The sequence below is a fragment of the Malaclemys terrapin genome, chromosome 3, assembly GCF_027887155.1.
Source record: "Malaclemys terrapin pileata isolate rMalTer1 chromosome 3, rMalTer1.hap1, whole genome shotgun sequence".
Lineage (NCBI taxonomy): Eukaryota > Metazoa > Chordata > Testudines > Emydidae > Malaclemys > Malaclemys terrapin.
The window spans coordinates 151,247,206-151,264,798 of record NC_071507.1 but is presented as its reverse complement, the minus strand read 5'-3'; the positions used below and the strand labels follow the sequence as shown (position 1 = coordinate 151,264,798).

The window sequence follows — 17,593 nt, the reverse complement described above, 5'->3', positions numbered from 1 at the left end:
TAGAATTAGTCTCCCAATGGAAGTTTGTCCCTTGGCATATTTAAAGCTACATGTCCACTGTGCACAATGGAGATCAATCCTGAACTGGCAGGGAGATGGAGTAGTTGTCCTAATAAGTCTCTTCCGTTTCTAGACTCTCTGACCAAGATTATGCTTCATCCATTATACCAGTGACACTCCACCTTATCTGAATTCACCATTTAACTTCATACTTACAATAATGCGACAAATCAAGAAACTAAGCCTTGTGGGGAAAGATCAGTACTACTTAGAATAACAGGTTTATACATAATCAATAGGGGTCCATTATAAATTTCAACTCTGATGGCATATTTTTTATAATAATGTGGTAAAGAAATAATACAAAGTACAGTTTTCATGTAATTCCATTTAAAGTAATACTAATCTCTAGTTATCACAGAGTGATAACCATGGCTTTTTATCTGCTTGTTGGCTGTCTTGCAGGTGAATTATGTAGTATAATAAAAATTGAATTAGCTAATATTATAGCATGAAATATTAGGATTAGAGATGGTGTGATGGGATCTACAAACCCCACACTGGTGAGTCAGGGGTTTGCCAGGCGGCCCTGCCCAGTCACGCCTGCAGGGCCTGCACAAGCTGGAGGTAGGGCTTTAAAAAGGGGAGAGCAGCAGTTCAGGGCAGTGGAAGGGAGCAGACAGCTGCGCAGAGGGGAAAGTACTGCCCAGGAGCCCATTGCCTGAGACCTGACAATACAGACCTGTGCAAACCACATAGGATAGGCAAGTGACAGAGTGAGCAGGTCAGAGACTTGATTGGAGTAATTTATTCTGGGGAGCTAAAAGGGGCTGGGGATAGGAAGTTGTCCGAGGGTAGCAGTTTAGCACCCGGGATTGGAGCCTAGTGGAGAGAGCAGGCCCAGGATCCCCACCCACCCAAGAGGACACTACAACACTAGGAATCTTCATCAAGATGAGAGACCAGCTGGAAAAGGCATTGACTGTTCAAGGGCCCAGCCCCCTGACCCTCAAAAAATCTCTGGGCTAAAGGGGAGGACTGGAAACCATTGGGGCCAGGGCACTGAAGGACCAGACTGTGCTTTCAATGGGGAGATGCCCTGCTAAAACCCTGCCTGACCACTAGGCAACACTATTGGTGATTGTGCACATTCTACAGATGGCCCAACAGTTTTGTGTTCCCTACCTGCTTACGTGCACTAGAGTGTAGATCTTACCACGTTATGACTAGTGTCCTCGTTTTACCTCTTTTCAACACAAAGCAGTATGGCCAAACTTTTCAGACTCCCAAATATGCTGAGCTTCCACAACTCCCGTTTAAATCAGTGGAAGTTACAGGAGCTCATGTCACCTTTGAAAAACCTGATCACTTTTATTTAGGTGCCTAAAGATATATTCAAAATCTTTGGTCTGTATTTCTTCACATTTATGACTTAACACAAAGTTTCCTGTTCTTAAAAAATACCCATTGAACATCTGATTGCCACACAAATTACACAAAATTGTACAAAATGCTCTTTATGTGAAATTTACATTTCATCATTAATTATTTGCTGTTGAATGGCACCTTTGATTGCTTTGCAGTAAAATCCAACAGTCATATCCCACAATCCTTATTCAACCATTGATTTCAATTGGGAAAATGCCATAATTGTACCTGAATAGGAACTGTGCCTCAGTCAAATCTCTGGACTGCAGTGTTTGGTCCCAAAGCAGCAAAAGAAAGAATTAAAAATGGAGAATACTGGCCTGCATGAAGAGACACCGTTAATCAACAAGTGAAAAATTAATGAGAAACAAATTGAATGCACAATTAAAGATACTTACAAAATGGGAAGTGTGGTACTGTACTTATAAGGAACAGAAGAAAGTGAATACTTATAATTAAATTAATTATTATGGTTTTATCATCCTCCCACTAAAATCATTGGGGAGTTTGCAGCTGACTGCAGTGGGAGCAGAATCAAGGCCTTTAATCTGCATGCAAAATTATTTGGTTTGATTCAAAATACAGCCATCCACAGCTATATATTTATCTTTAGGTATTAGAGAGACAACGCGGGTGAGGTAATATCTTTTATAGGATCAACTTGTGTTGGTGAGAGAGACAGGTATTCGAACCACACAGAGCTCTTCTCCACTGTGGCTCAGAAGCTTGTCTCTCTTACCAATAGAAGTTGGTCCAGTAAAAGATATAACCTAACCCACCTTCTCTCTCTAATATCCTGGGACCAACATGGCTACAACTACACTGCATATACGTCTAGATATAGCTACCTAGATATAGATGGATATACCCTACTACTTTTTCAGTAGAAAATAACAGCACACCCTTTTATGTGCCCAGATTTGCTTATATAAAGGAGAGTACAATTAGCATGGCAATTTTTATCATTTAAGTTATTCGGCACTGGAGTGAGTTAGATTAAAATCATACACACATAACTAAGAGGGCATTTGCTAACAAAACGTGAAGCTTTGAAAGGAACCAATCTAGCAACAAAACAAAACTTCTGAATCATTGAGATTTAGCTATGAAAGTTCCCTCAACATTAAGGTCCTGGTTCAAGAAGTTGCTGACGCACAAGCCTAACTTTGAGGACCTGAGTAGCCTCATTGACCTCAATGAGACTAGTCACATGTTTAAGTACCTTGTTGAATTTGCACCTAACAGAAGAGAACACTTTGATGGGCACACATTTATAACTTTAAACGAGCTATTTAAAATCCCATGGAACAGGTTTTAAGATGACAATTCTACACTTGCAAAATGCTGACTTCAGCTTATAAGCTCCACGAATCACCTTGAAAAAGAAGGGTTTCGCTGAGTATAACTCAGCAGTTCAGAAGAAAATATCATCAGCTTAGCTTAGGCCTTGTCTACACTAACAAGTTTTGTCGACAAAAGTGATGTCAACACTCAGAAATCAGCATAGTAAAAATCGGAATGTCATGTTCACAATCGCTCCCTCTGTCGGCAGAGTGTGTCCACAGTTGGGGCACTATCATCAACAGTGTGAGCAGTGGACTGTGGGTACCTATCCCACAGTCCAGCTCAACACTTTCTGTCATTAGGTGTTGTGGGAAGGCGGAGCGGATTGCAGTATATCTTGGGACCGGGCTCAATGTCCCGTGATGCATTGCTTTCTGTCGTCTTTCTTTTGCGGCATTTTTTCAAGGCCATTCTTTGCTGTGCACCCCAGTATCTTTGTGAGAAGGGATGGATCCTGCACTGCTCTCCTTTGCTCTGTTAGCTGTCATGAAGACATTGCGGATGGCAATGCAGTTAATCGCAAAGTTCCTAACTGAAGAAGCTCCCAGTTGTGTGACATGCTGTGTGATATGGATGGGAGCAACTTTAGATTGCTTTTGGCATTCATAGAACAGCTGCATAGGGTAGACCATCACTTTTGGGCTCAGGAAACAAGCATTGAATGGTGGGATCGTATCGTCATGCAGGTGTGGAATAATGAGCAGTGGCTACAGAACTTTCAGATGTGGAAAGCCATCTTCCTGGAACTGTGTGTGGAGCTTGCCCCAGCATTGCAGGGCAAGGACACCACAATGAGAGCTGCCCTATCGGTAGAGAAGCGTGTGGCAATTGCTGTGTGGAAGGTGACAACTCCGGTTGGTCGCGAATCAATTTGGAGTCGGGAAATCGACCGTTGGGGCTGCGTTAATGCAAGTGTGCAGAGCAAGTAATCGCATCCTGCTACGAAGGACCCTGACTTTTGGAAATGTGCGTGAAATAGCGGATGGCTTTGCAGAAATGGGTTTCCCTAACTGTGGAGGGGCAATGGATGGCATACATATTCCAATTTTGCCACCCAACCACCTTGCAATGGAGTACATCAATAGGAAAGGGATACTTCTCCATAGTGTTGCAGGCACTTGTGGAAAGTGCATCACTGTGGGTGTTTCACTGACATCAACGTGGGATGGTCCAGGAAGGTGCATGATGCATGCATCTTCAGGAACACCGGCCAGTATAGAAAGTTACAAGCGGGGACTCTGTTTCCAAACCAGAAGATTACAGTGATCCTCGGAGATCTGGCGTACCCCTTACAGCCGTGGATCATGAAACCTTGCATGGGAAACCTGGACAGCAGTAAGGAGCGTTTCAACAACAGCCTGAGTAGGTGCTGGATGACAGTGGAATGTGCCTTTGGCAGATTAAAGGCACACTGGCGATGCCTTTATGGCAGGTTAGACCTTAATGAGGATAATATTCCCATGGTGATAGCCGAATGTTGTACGTTGCATAATCTTTGTGAAGCTAAGGGTGAAAGGTTTGCTCGGGGTGGAATGTGGAGGCAGACCACTTGGCTGCTAATTTTGAGCAGCCAGATACGAGGGCTATAAGAGTTGCCCGGGGGGGCCGATTCAAAGGAGGGAGGCTTTGAGGCAACACTTTGAAAATGAGAACCAGTAATGTCTATCTCTGTGATTAGTGCTGCAATGTTACGTTACGTGTAGTTTTCCTAGGAAGTAATGGTTATTTTTGGGGCCTTACATTCCAGCAAGCACATGAATAAACTGCCTGTGTATGTATTGGTAGCCTGCTATCTCAATTTGTAGAAAACAAATAAAGATGAGTTACCACTCAAAAACTTTGCTTTTATTGCACAAGAAACAACACACCCAAATACCCAAGGATGCTTGGTGGGAAAGGAGGTACCAGTGAAGGGCAGACTTTCAGAGCTGTGTGTAGGTCCAGCTATCATTATGAAAGTTGTCCGAGGGGGTGGAGTGAAGGAGAAACCGAGAAGTCCCGGAAAGTGGAAAGGACTGTGCAGGCAGAGTTTGAAGGAAGGTGGGGACATGGGAAAGAGTTCTGAATGTGCTGCAGTAGAGGGCGGGTACTGATCTACTCAGTCTTCAGCATTATTAAGGACTTCAGCTTCTGCGTTTGCTCCTTCATTACTTTAATCATCCACTCAGTAGCGTCCTTAACAAACTCCTGATTTTCTTTTCTGTCCTGCCTTTCAATTTCCACCACTCCTTGCATTCCCTTTTCTCTGCATGAGAGGAGTGCAGTACCTCCCAGAACATGTTTTCTTTGCACCATCTTGGGCGCTTTCTTATCTGGCGCAGACGCTTGGCCAGTGTGTGGGGGGTGGGGGTCACATCTGCCGAAGCACAAGTAACAATGCACAGAAGCATGATTATTACATTCATGCATAGCATTAAAACATTTCAGTAAAATACACCTTTTGCAACATAACAAGCAACATGGCAAGCACACATCTCTGAGAACACCCAAAGCCTGGTGAGTGTTGGCGGGGGGGAGGAGGGGCACTCCACGTTGGGAAAAGAGCAGTCACTCTGCAAGGGTTGTGACGCAGCCGACTAGGGAAAAAATTCTAATATTCTCCCACACTTTTCCAAAGGTGGGGGTCATTCTAGCACAGATCTCACTGCTAAGGATAAGCAGGGAAATGAGTTGTAGCGAGGTTGGCACCCGCCTCTCGCAAGTACCCCTTTCTGGTTGGGTGAGTCTGTGTTCTTTAGTTCTGGTGACTCCTTTCGGTGGTCTGAGGCAGGTTTGTCAGTGACACAGAGCTCCAGCTGAGTTACACTGTCTGCATATTAACTAGCACAAACCCCTTCTGGGGTATACAGTCCACTGGGGCCTATCTCAGTACCCCTGTGGTGGTGTCTCTCTCTTGCCCTCCCTGGGCTTTGGTCTTTAAGAAGTCCATCCCTGGTATAGGGCTGTATCTCCAGGGCTTCCTCACTGGAGACACTATCTTCCTGCAGCCCTCCCAGGCTCAGTCCCTACTCAGTCCTAGCAACCAGCCAGGAGCTCCCTCAATGCCCCCCCGGGTCCTGCTGCTCTTCCAGGCAGTCAGGCCTGCAGTCCTTTCTTCTAGGGTTACCATACGTCCTCTTTTTCCCGGACATGTCCGGCTTTTCGGCACTCAAACCCCCGTCCAGGGGGAATTGCCAAAAAGCAGAACATGTCCGGGAAAATGGCGGCTCTGCTTAAGAGAGGGGCTGCCTGAACGCTACCGGCTTCGGGCAGCCCCTGTGCCTCCAGACCCTGCGCCGCCGGAGCCTGGGAGGGGAAGTGCCCGGCTGGGGGCACAGGGTCTGGAGGCAGGGGGGCTGCCCGAAGCCGGTAGCGCTCGGGCAGCCCGGCTCTTAAACAGAGCCTCCAGCGGCTGGGGCTCTGTGTAACTGACACTGGGTCAGTTACACAGAGCCAAAGAGGAGAAAAGCCTCCAGCTGCAGGGGCTCTGTGTAACTGACCCAGTGTCAGTTACACAGAGCCCCAGCCGCTGGAGGCTGTTTAAGAGCCGGGCTGCCTGAACGCTACCGGCTTCGGGCAGCCCCGTGCCTCCAGACCCTGCGCTGCCGGAGCCTGGGAGGGGAAGTGCCCAGCTGGGGGCGCAGGGTCTGGAGGCAGGGGGGCTGCCCGAAGCCGGTAGCGCTCGGGCAGCCCGGCTCTTAAACAGAGCCGAAGAGTCGGGGAGGAGCAGAGCCGCGGGGGCTGGAGCCTCCAGCCGCCGGGGCTCTGTGTAACTGACACAGTGTCAGTTACACAGAGCCCCAGCCGCTGGAGGCTCTGTTTAAGAGCCGGGCTGCCCGAGAGCTACTGGCTTCGGGCAGCCCCCTTGCCTCCGGACCCTGCGCCCCCAGCCGGGCACTTCCCCTCCTGGGCTCCGGTGGCGCAGGGTCCGGAGGCACGGGGGCTGCCCGAAGCCGGTAGCGCTGGGGCAGCCCGGCTCTTAAACAGAGCCTAAGAGGAGCAGAGCCTCCAGCTGCGGGGGCTCTGCTCCTCTTCGGCTCTGTGTAACTTATACAGTGTAAGTTAAGCAGAGCCGCCGGAGTCCCGGAGGGGAAGTGCCCGGCTGGGGGCACAGGGTCCGGAGCCATAGGGGTTGCCCAAAGCCCAAGCGCTACCGGCTTCACGGTTTGCTGGGCAGCCTCCAGACCCTGCGCCCCCGGCTGGGTGCTTCCCCTCCCGGGCTCCAGCTGCGCTGGGGAAGCGCCGGCTGGGGGCGCAGGGTCTGGGGGCTGCCCGGGAAACCATGGAGCTGGTAGCACTGGGGCAGCCCTTTCCCCCTGGCTGGGAGTGGGAGGGAGGAGGGGGCGGAGTTAGGGTGGGGAAGGGGCGGAGTTGGGGCGGGGCTAGGGGTGGGGAAATGGGAGTGGCCATGGCCCGTGGAGGGTCCTCTTTTTTTATTTATGAGATATGGTAACCCTATTTCTTCTCCTGCTCCAAGCAGCAACTGACTACTGCTCTGCTCTGCAACAGCTCCCCTGCAGCTACTCTAGCCTGCTTGGAGGACCTCTCCAATGCACCTTCCCTGGAATGGGTGTGGCTGAACCGTGAGGCCTCCAGCAGGGGGCTTTTGAACCTAGTCCACCCCATCACATGAGGGTACATCTACTCAGGGGCGTCTCTATGTATTTTGCTGCCCCAAGCACGGCAGACAGGCAGCCTTCGGCGGCATGCCTGCAGGAGGTCCACCGGTCCTGCGCCTTCAGCGTACCCACTGCCAAATTGCCGCTGAAACCGCGGGACCAGCGGACCTCCCGCAGGCATGCCACTGAAGGCAGCCTGACTGCCGCCCTCACGGTGACCGGCAAGCCACCCCTCGCTGCTTGCCTCCCCAGGCACGCGCTTGATGCGCTGGTGCCTGGAGCCACCCCTGCATCTACTACATGCTTGTGACTTCCGCCCTGCTCTCTATGTTGCTCACCTGTGTGCTGCTTTGATCCCTGCACAAGTGATTGCCGAATGACGCGGGAAAGTTCCCTACAATGGGGGAAGGAACAAAGCTGCTCTGCCAAGGAGCCTTCCACAGAGGATTGCCGAGTACCTCCAGGAAACTTTCCTGGAGATCTCTCTGGAGGATTCCTGTATGATCTTGGTGTGCATCAACACCCTGTTTCGCCATACTGATTAGCTACACAGGGAAATGTCCAGCTCACAGAAACACAGCCAGACTTCTACATTTCTATACCCTGAACCCACCTCTGCACTTACCAGGTATCTCCTCTCCTGCTTCTTGCTTGCTGGAGTGCAACTGCTGAGACTGGCTAAACACCTTTGGCGTGGTGAACAGTTCCTGGATGCCTGCCTCACAGGACAACCCCATTGGGAGCGCCACATCATTGTCTAACTCCACCTCTTCATCAATGACTTTGTCCTTCGGATTAGGTCCTCTTTCCACCGCCTCCAGGCCCACCAAAGTATCCACAGGGCTCTTGGCAGTGGAGGTGGGGTCGCCACCAAAGATAGAGTTCAGCTCCTTATAGAACCGGTAGGTCTTAGGTGCAGCATCGGCGCGACGGTTTGCCTCCCTCACCTTATGGTATGCCTGTCTCAGCTCTTTTATCTTCACTCTGCACTGCAGCATGTCCCAATCATAGCCCTTTTCACACAAGCCTTGAGAAATGTGCCTGTAGGTATCCCAATTCCTACGGCTCAAGTGCAGCTGGGACTGCACAGCCTCCTCTCCCCATATACTCAGCAGATCCAGCAGCTCTGCAGTGCTCCAAGCGGGAGAGTGTTTGCTGCGATTACCTGCCATGGTCACCTGGGAAGGTGCAATGAGACCTCTCCATGCTGAGCAAACAGGAAATGGAATTTCAAAAATTTGGGGGGCTTCTAAGGGGGGGGGGCGGATAGTTATTTACCTGACTGCACGGCAGTGGAGTTCAAACTGCTGACCAGAGTGATCACGATGGGCATTGTGGGACACCTCCGGGAGGCCAATTAAAGCAATAAAATCAAGCGTGGCGTCTACACTGGCACTTTGTTGACAAAAATTTAGAGAAAAAAAACTTATGTCTCTCTTTGGGGTGGTTGTATTTTGTCACCAAAACAGGGCATTTTTGCCACCAAAAGTCACATCACAGTGTGTATGCATTCACTGTTTTGTTGACAAAAGCTACCTTTTGTTGACAAAACTTTATAGTGTAGACAAGTCCTTAGTTTAGCTTAGCTGATGTAACACTAAGCTGTCCGAATTATGAAAAGATAGACAGAGCTAACATTTGAATCAGTGTTGATGACTTTATTGTTTTACAAAAATGTATAAGGATTAATCTGGAAAAATGTTTCTTCCACAGAATCATGAAATTTCATGTTGCAAAGAGAAAGTTTAAAGAGACATTACGTCCATATGATGTAAAAGATGTAATTGAACAGTATTCAGCTGGTCACCTTGATATGTTGTGCAGAATAAAAAGTCTTCAGTCCCGGTAAGGAAAGAATAATCCTTCATCATTGAAGAACCTTCCTGTGTAAAAATACCTTGAGCTGTTTTGTCATTTAGCACCAGAAGAATTGTGTGTCTTTTACATTACCAATTTTTTTTTTTGACCCAAGTTTTCACCTGTGCTGTAGCTTGGTCTTCCTTTTTGTGAATGCAGTTAGGCCTGCAATTAAATTGTGGGTGGAAAATATGTGGATGTAAATTGGGCCCAGAAAATTTGAAAACGTAACCCCCCCTTTTTTTTTTTAAAGTGCACTCATAAACTGACGGAATATTTAATACAGTGACTGTTAATAGAAGCTGAGGGCCGTTAGCACCACAATGGCCCGGATCCTATATTTTAATATTCTGGACTCCATACAGTAATAAACAGACAAATCTATGATACATATAGAGCCCTCCTTATATTTGCATTTGGGAAGCACTTCCCGGATTTAAAAGCCCAAGCTCTCTGTTTGTGCCCAACCTTTCCAATGCAGAGTTTTGCAGTTCCCTCCACCTCTGATTGCTATTACTGTATGCCAGTTGGCCACTATGAAATGACATCTGAAGAATCTCCAGAGGTGCAGGGCTCAATACTGCTCATTAGTTCTCTGAGACATTGATTCAAAGCCTATAGCCTTTATTGCTGAACATTACTTTTTTTAAACCTTCTCTTAAGCAACTTTCCCCTGCTTGATGTCACTCACTGATTTAGAGTAAGAGCACACATTACAATAAATCTCTCTATACCACTCTCAACACCTACTTACTTTTTTAAAATTCTATGTTATGCTGGTTTAATACAGATACACCTAAGATGAGATATACATGTTGGGCCCCATGCTTTAAACACTTTTGGTCATACAGTACAGACCCATTTACGCGCGGATATCGGGAGTCAAGCCATCGCAACCGCGGGTTAACGGACCGCGGGTTAAGAGGGCCATGCTGAAATATCTTAAGATATATACATGTATAATTATCTAGGATTACATACGTATTCACAGCGTCCCAAATACTGCAGGCCTATCTGTTAACGATGCTTTGCAAGAATATAAATTCAAATGTGTAATCTAATAAAAACATTATTATTACTACATAGGGGTGAAAGTAACTCAGGACACTTACCGGTACGGGGCGGGGGTGACTCTGGCCCCCAGAAGGGGCAGGGCCTTGGGCAGAAGGGGCGGCACTAGGGGTCACATCCCAAAGCCAGCCCTTCCAGGTTGCCTGGTCCACGCCACCCAGGGGTCCCGTGGCAATTTAAAGGGCCCGGGGCCCCGGACGCCACTGCTGCGATAGCAGCGTCCGGAGCCCCGAGCCCCTTTAAATTGCTGGCCCCGGGGCAGCTGTTCCCTTCCCCCTCCCCCCGCCTCTTGGCAGCCGACGGGAGTAAAAGGGACAGGGACCTTAAAGCGCTGCAGGGTCCTTTGCCGTGGCAGCGCTTTAATGTCCCTGCCCTTTTTGCCTCTCCCGTCAGCGGCCCTGCTGGTAGGGTTCCTACTGGCAGGGCTGCCGACGGGGGGGAGAGGGAGAGAGGCAGCGCTTTAAGGATGGTCCTTTGCCGCGGCAGCGCTTTAACGTTGCTGCCCCTTCCCCACCTCTCCCCCGCCTCACCCCCCCCTCGGCGGTAAGACGTACAACACGTTTCCGCTCCGCACTTCCTGTTGATTTCAGTGTCAGTGAGTTAGTGAGCAAATCTGTAGTGCTACATAGCAAGTTCCTGTACTGCGTGTTAACGAGTCTCGTGTGTTAAATAGGTAGCACTGGGAGGAATGGCGCTACCACGCGTTAAGCGGATTCCCGCGTAAATGGGTCTGTACTGTATTTGACCAATGGGACCAGTAATAGTAGTAAGCAATGTACCCAGTAGTAAGTGTTTGGAGGATTGAGCCAATAACTCAAGACTAAACTATCCCTCACAAATATGTATCTGTTATCATTTATTTCTATGTGTAACAAATCTCAAAAGTAACAGTAAATATAACTTCATTGCCATTTAGCTTCACATTTTGCTCTCCCCAGATGCTTTAAACATCATTCTATGCTCTTTTATAGTATTTTTGTGAACTTTGATTACTATTATTTTAACAAAAATAAATCTATCCTTTTTCTTAGGCATTTTTCAGAAACTGTTAAATAGTTATTGTAATTGTAATTTTCCATAGATGTGAACAGTGGATACTTCCACAATTTCACCATTTTCAGGGATCATTATAGTCTCTAATTTCTTTCACAGCGTTGACCAGATTCTTGGAAAAGGACAAATCACAACAGATAAGAAAAGTCGAGAAAAGAATACTGCAGAGAATGAGACAACTGATGACCTTAGTATGTTAGGGCGTGTAGTCAAGGTGGAGAAGCAGGTAGAGTGACTATATGAAACCATGATTTTGTTTTATTGCTTATAACTTTCTGTAATGAATAATGGATGTTTTCAATTTACAACAATTTGGTAAAATAACTTTATTTGGTGTCTGCACTATTTTAAATGTTGAAGAAAAACACACACAAATTATATTACATTAAATGTGCTTTGTATACAGAAATGGAAAAACATACACTACTGAAATCTGCAGCCTTTAATAGCTAAAACATTAACTTGATCATGAAGCATCTGTAAATACACTGCTTTTAATAGCTTTCTTTTTTTGATGAGTAGCTCTTTTATACAGAGAAACACGTTTCCCTTATATGTGGATTGTTCCTATTATCTATTACATTTTCTCTTTGCTTAGATTCTAGAGAGGCTCTAGGGAGGCAAATGTTTTTAAATAATATTTTGTACTTACTTTAACCTTTTTTTTCCCAATCTGCAGGTACAATCCATAGAGTCAAAACTGGACAGCCTGTTAGATATTTATCAACAGGTCTTAAGGAAAGGATCTGCATCAGCGCTCACTTTGGCTTCATTTCAAATGCCATCTTTTGAATGTGACCAGACCTCTGATTATCAAAGTCCTGTAGACAGCAAAGATTTATCTAGTTCTGCACAAACTAGTGGATGTGTATCCAGATCAGCTAGTGCCAACATGACTCGTGGCCTACAGCTTATACTGACACCAAATGAATTTAGCACTCAGGCTTACTATGCTTTTAGTCCAACTATGCATAGTCAAGCAACACAGGTGCCAAATGATGGACCTGCAACAGTAATAACTAATAATACATCAAACCAAATAAACCAGGCAACTAAGCCAACAACCCCAACAACGTTACAAATACCACCTTTCTCCTCAGTCAAGCATGCCAACTGGCCTGAACCCCTTCATATTATTCCTGCAACCACACAGGAAAATATTTCTGATGTCACCGCTTGCCTTGTTGCTTTAAAGGATAATGGACAAGTTGCACAGTCCAAAGTGACAAAGGATCTTTCCTGGAGAAAAAACCTTGATACAGAAGGGGAACCCTTGGTCTCAGTTAAACCAGTAGTGCAAATGGATTTAGGAAAATCTTTATCTGTACAAAACCTTATACAATCATCCGAAGAACTGAATGTACAGATTGCTGGGAATGACTCCAGTGGCTCCAGAGGGAGCCAAGAAGTGTACTCCAAATGGAGGGAGTCAAAATTATTTATAACAGATGAAGAGTTGGAAGCAGAGACAAAAACAGAGGCTTTTGAAAGCATCTCTCGCTCATTAGTGGAAACAGCTCTCTCTACTGACTCTCTAAGGACTGGAATATCAAGATCATCTCAAAGCATTTGCAAGCCAGGGGACAGTACAGATGCACTCAGCTTGCCTCATGTCAAACTTAAATAACAATTTATGGGTTTTCTTCATTGGCTGAGTAATTCCTTTAGTCATACATATCATAGCATGAACTCTTTTGAAAGCCTTTTTAATAAGATAAAATTGCAAGAATCAGGAAGAATCTGAAAGGCAGTTGTATGAGCCCATATCTTCTAGTTGCATGACAATGCATGCTTAAGTGACAGCTAAAATTCAGATTTATACCTAATGTACATCACTTTTATGTAGTACAGTAGGTGTAAATAATGAGTAATCTACAAAGTTAATACTGCAGACTGTGTCAGAAAGCAAAGATCTGAGCATTTAGAAATAGTGTTGTTTCTACAATACAGAAGTAAAAATCGTAAGATTTAAAGCACTTTGCTTCTGGATTAATTACAAATATATATGTCCTGAATTAGACAATAGTTTATGTTTACAAGAAAAATATTATCTACAGCTGCTAGCAAGGTACCAAGGAAACTAGTAATATGGGACTAGAAATGGCTGCTAGTTGCAAGATATAGAAATTAACTCATCATTAGTCAGTTATTTTAACACTCTCAGCTTTAGAATGTTAATTTCTGTAATATTTTTGGTGATTTAGTGCTGTGGCAAAGTACTTTGCACACCACTTTCAGGTTGTTCTTTATGATAAGAACCGTCTTTTGCTATGAAATGTACAAATTCAAAGGATAAGGGCTGGCCTTAGAGATGAATAATCTGGACTACTGCACCAAAAATTCAGGGGCAGCTTTCCTTACCAAACTTGCTGGTATCACTGATGTGCCCTTCCCGTGGATCTGAAGCATTCTGGAAGCAGAATCGGCAGGAGAGGAAAGGGCACTGCCGTTATTGTAGAAGCAATTCTTCTTTCTGCCCTGAAGGTGGCACTATGCTTCACAATTGCACCCTGATACTCCATGATTTTGTGTCAGAAGTCTGTGAGGAAGTGAAAGTGGTAACATATGGGGTATTGAAATTAGAGGGAAAAACAAAGGGGATAAGGGAAGAGAGAGAGACTACAGAAGGGGTGAAGAGGAAAAAAAGAGAGACAATATGATAAGCAAAGGAGAAGGAGAATATGAATTTGGAGAAGAAAAAAAGGGATGGGGAAAAAATGGAAAATAACAGCAGGGAGGCAGGGACAGTGAAAAAGATCTTTAAAATCCCTGCCTGTTGGTCCCAGACAGCTAGTGTTTCTTCCAAAAAGCCATGTCAGGAATTAGGAAATAGGAGAGGTAATAGAGAAAAACAGCTGAATTGTCCAAATTGAAGAACACTGAATGTTTAAAAACGAGGGGATGAGGAGGAGAGAGGGAAGGGGGTCACATTCTTATTAGTTCTATAATGCCATTTAACAAAGGTGCCAAGAAAGGACCCTCAGACTCCTTTCCCATACCACCTCCCACCAAGTTTGGGGATTCAAAACCTGCAGCATATTGAGCATTCTCCCCGAGACCTCCTCTTGCTCTCATAGCCTTTCTACAGTTCACTTCTGCAGAGATGCAGTAGCAGAACTAGTGTCTACCTATGGGTCCTTACCAGGGCTTTGCCATGGAACCCTGTGGGATCCTCCACCCTTTCCCACTGAACAAGATTTCTATTTGTTGCCTTCCCCCAAATTACAGCCTGCATGTACCACGGACTCATGGGCAGCCTGTTCTGGGCCTGGCCACCTCTAGCAACAAGAACTCCAAATGTATGGGAGTGCCAGTTCCAGCTCACTCAGAGCACTGATTGATCAAAGCCCAGCCCTGCTGAGGATTTATTATACATCAAAAATGTCACAGCAGTCTTAATCATGGCTAAATGCTGTAGATTGTATTGTGAAGGACTTGAACTGTTTACTATGAATCCATTGTAATTTCTGCCTCCATATTTCTTTTACAGAAATATTCGTGGATGTTACATGATAACCTTATTATGTGAAAGTACATGCATACTGTAGAGTGTATATATTGTGTCAGTGATACAGGATCTATGGATGATAAGCTGCGTTCTATGGCTTGTGCCAGAACAAAGCTCAGGTGGTAAATTCTGAAAGATGTCTTGAAGCACAATTAGCTATCACTGATTTGCCATCGCATTCAACCTTTACTACATTCTTTATGTGCTGCCTGATCATATTAAAGCCTAATTGCGAAGATATTTTTGTGATGATAAATAGGTTTTTCAACATCTGAGAACATTTAAATATTGACTTATTTGAATGTCTGCAGTTTGTCCAGCCAAATCTGTAAATTTAAAGTATTGTACAATATCTAAAAATGATACAATTTTTAGGATTTTCTTTTCTTTTTTCCTAATGTTTTATGGTGCCTTTCTTGCATTTATATAAAATCTCATAATGTTCTAGATGTAAGTCTGTACTTAGGTCTCATGTAGGGGCAAGAGCTTGGGCACAGGACAGCTAACAGATGTGTCAGTAATTTGACTCGCCTCCCCTTTTTCATTAAATATGAACACAACGGCATCCTGAATTGGGCCCTGATCTTGCAACTGCATCTGCTTGAGCAGACCTTTGCATCCACATTGAGTCTTACTGTGAAATCAGCGAGGTTCCACATGGGCACAGGCTCCGCCTGCACAGATGCAGTTGCAGAATCAGGATTTTGGTTTTTACTGATGTATCTCGCTGAACTTGGTATTTTTGGCTTAAATGACATGCCTGAGTTTTCCTAATTTTAAATTAATTTATTTAATACAATTCTGTGCACATAAATGAATTCTATAAATTATATATGAAAATGTAAATGTCTTTACAAAGATCGGATAAATCAGGAAGACCTTATCTTTTTTTAAGTTGAAATTACTGATTTTTTTTTCTTTTATTGTCACCATTACATCCTTCTTTTTGTAGCTACAGTTCTTATCATATAGGAATTTTCTTAACATTATATTGATGGAAAACTGCGAGAATAATTAATGAATCTGTGGAGATCTGGAGAGAGTTTATTATGTGTTTTGATTTTTACAAAGTGGGCTGTTCTGTCCTTTCCTCACCAGGAGTTTCCTGTGTCCACATTATATCTTTAATTATACTATAAGGACCAAGCCTGCTCTCACCGAAATCAGTATCAATAATTTGTTGATGTCAGTGGGAACAGCATTTGGCCTTAAGGGTCTTGTCCTGAACTACTTACTAAGTCAAAGCTCCCGTTTTAGTCAATAGGAGTTTTACATGAGTAGGCAATAAGGACCAAATTCTGCCCTAATATACACTCCATTGGAGGCTTGCACAGGGTGTCAAACAGGACAGAATCTGGCCCTAAGTAAGGGTTTCAGGACTGGGCCTTACACAAAAAACTGTTTTCTGATCAGCCTGTTTGTTGTACCCTGATTGAAGAGACGACTTAAATGAATAGTTTTTGATGATTATTTGTTTTACAAACTCTATATACTCCTGATTTATGTGAGCTATACTTTTTATTTCAGTATGGATATAGTGTTTTAGCCTAGGGTTCAAGATTGCAAGGATCATACACTTTTATTCACATGCCCACAGCTGTTACATGTGTTTTTGAGATAATCCTACTTAAATGACTGCTCTCATTACAGTCTGCTGATAGGTAATTCACCTACTCTTCTGTGATAAGTCAAGTCATACTGAATTATTGCTGTATTGAGGAACACCTGATATACAGTACTATTTATGGGTCTGGGCCTGCAGTTCTTACTCAAGCAAAAATCCCATGGACTTCAGCAAGAGCTCTGCCTGAGTCCAGAATCAAACCCTTATTTTGTTGGGCATCTGTATAAAGTGAAAATGATAATATTCCAGTTATTTCCTGAGGAAACTAATGCTTAGCTGAATTAACCCATATGTCACATTGACTATATAAAAAGTAACGCACAAAGTAGTATAAAAAGGGATGAAGAGAAGGGAAATTTTTTAAAAGCACAGAGAAAAGTAGGTCAGTAAGAAAACAGAACAAAGCAGAAAAAGAAAATGTAAGAGCAAAGGAATGAAAAAAGTGATTAAACATCTGAGGACAAATTCATACCTGTGTGGCTCCACTGACTTCAAAGGACAGCATAAGTGGGCCAAATTCAGCCTTCTTTGGTGTAATCAGGCACAACTCTATTGATCTCAATGGGGTTACACCCACCTACACCAGGAGTGAACTTGTCCCACTGGGACAATTTTTGTCCAGACTCAGACCTTGTACAATCCCATGGAGTTCAGTAGGATTGAAGGAGGTGTACGTCCAGAGAGAACTTGGCCGTCATATTTCTGCTTCATATTTTTTTCAAGCATGTTAATCAATTTAGTTCAAATGAATTGCAACATCAAACAAATTGCTATAATTATCCAAAAAGGTGAATCAGTTTTTAAATCTAAACCAACTCCTGGAATGTCAAAGGAAGCATATGAGGTGTTGCCATTAACTCAGATACATATGGGACACTTCCATAGGCACCAAACATTATCTGCTATTGAATGTGTTCTGAGACATTTCTGCTAGCCAATATGGGAGGGAGCAGTGTTAAAGTATCAGTTTTATAATGGTTATGGAAAGTATAAGGGACACTTCCACTGACGCTGCAATGGCTTTAGCCATTACATTATAATACAATGTTAATTGTAACTTCATGACAAAGGTAAATCCATATTGTTGTTAATAAACATGGTTAAAAAGTA

At 44.5% G+C, this 17,593-nt stretch overlaps 1 protein-coding gene across 1 annotated transcript in view; it reads left to right on the top strand.

Moving 5' to 3' along the window:
- The window catches only part of KCNQ5 (potassium voltage-gated channel subfamily Q member 5), a 510,233-nt gene extending 492,640 nt beyond the window's left edge, over nucleotides 1-17,593 (top strand). Inside the window, exons 12-14 of the mRNA XM_054024141.1 lie at nucleotides 9,084-9,215; nucleotides 11,451-11,577; nucleotides 12,031-17,593. Coding sequence (XP_053880116.1) covers nucleotides 9,084-9,215; nucleotides 11,451-11,577; nucleotides 12,031-12,978 — 1,207 coding nt within the window. The 3' untranslated portion in view covers nucleotides 12,979-17,593. The remainder of the gene's footprint in view (nucleotides 1-9,083; nucleotides 9,216-11,450; nucleotides 11,578-12,030) is intronic.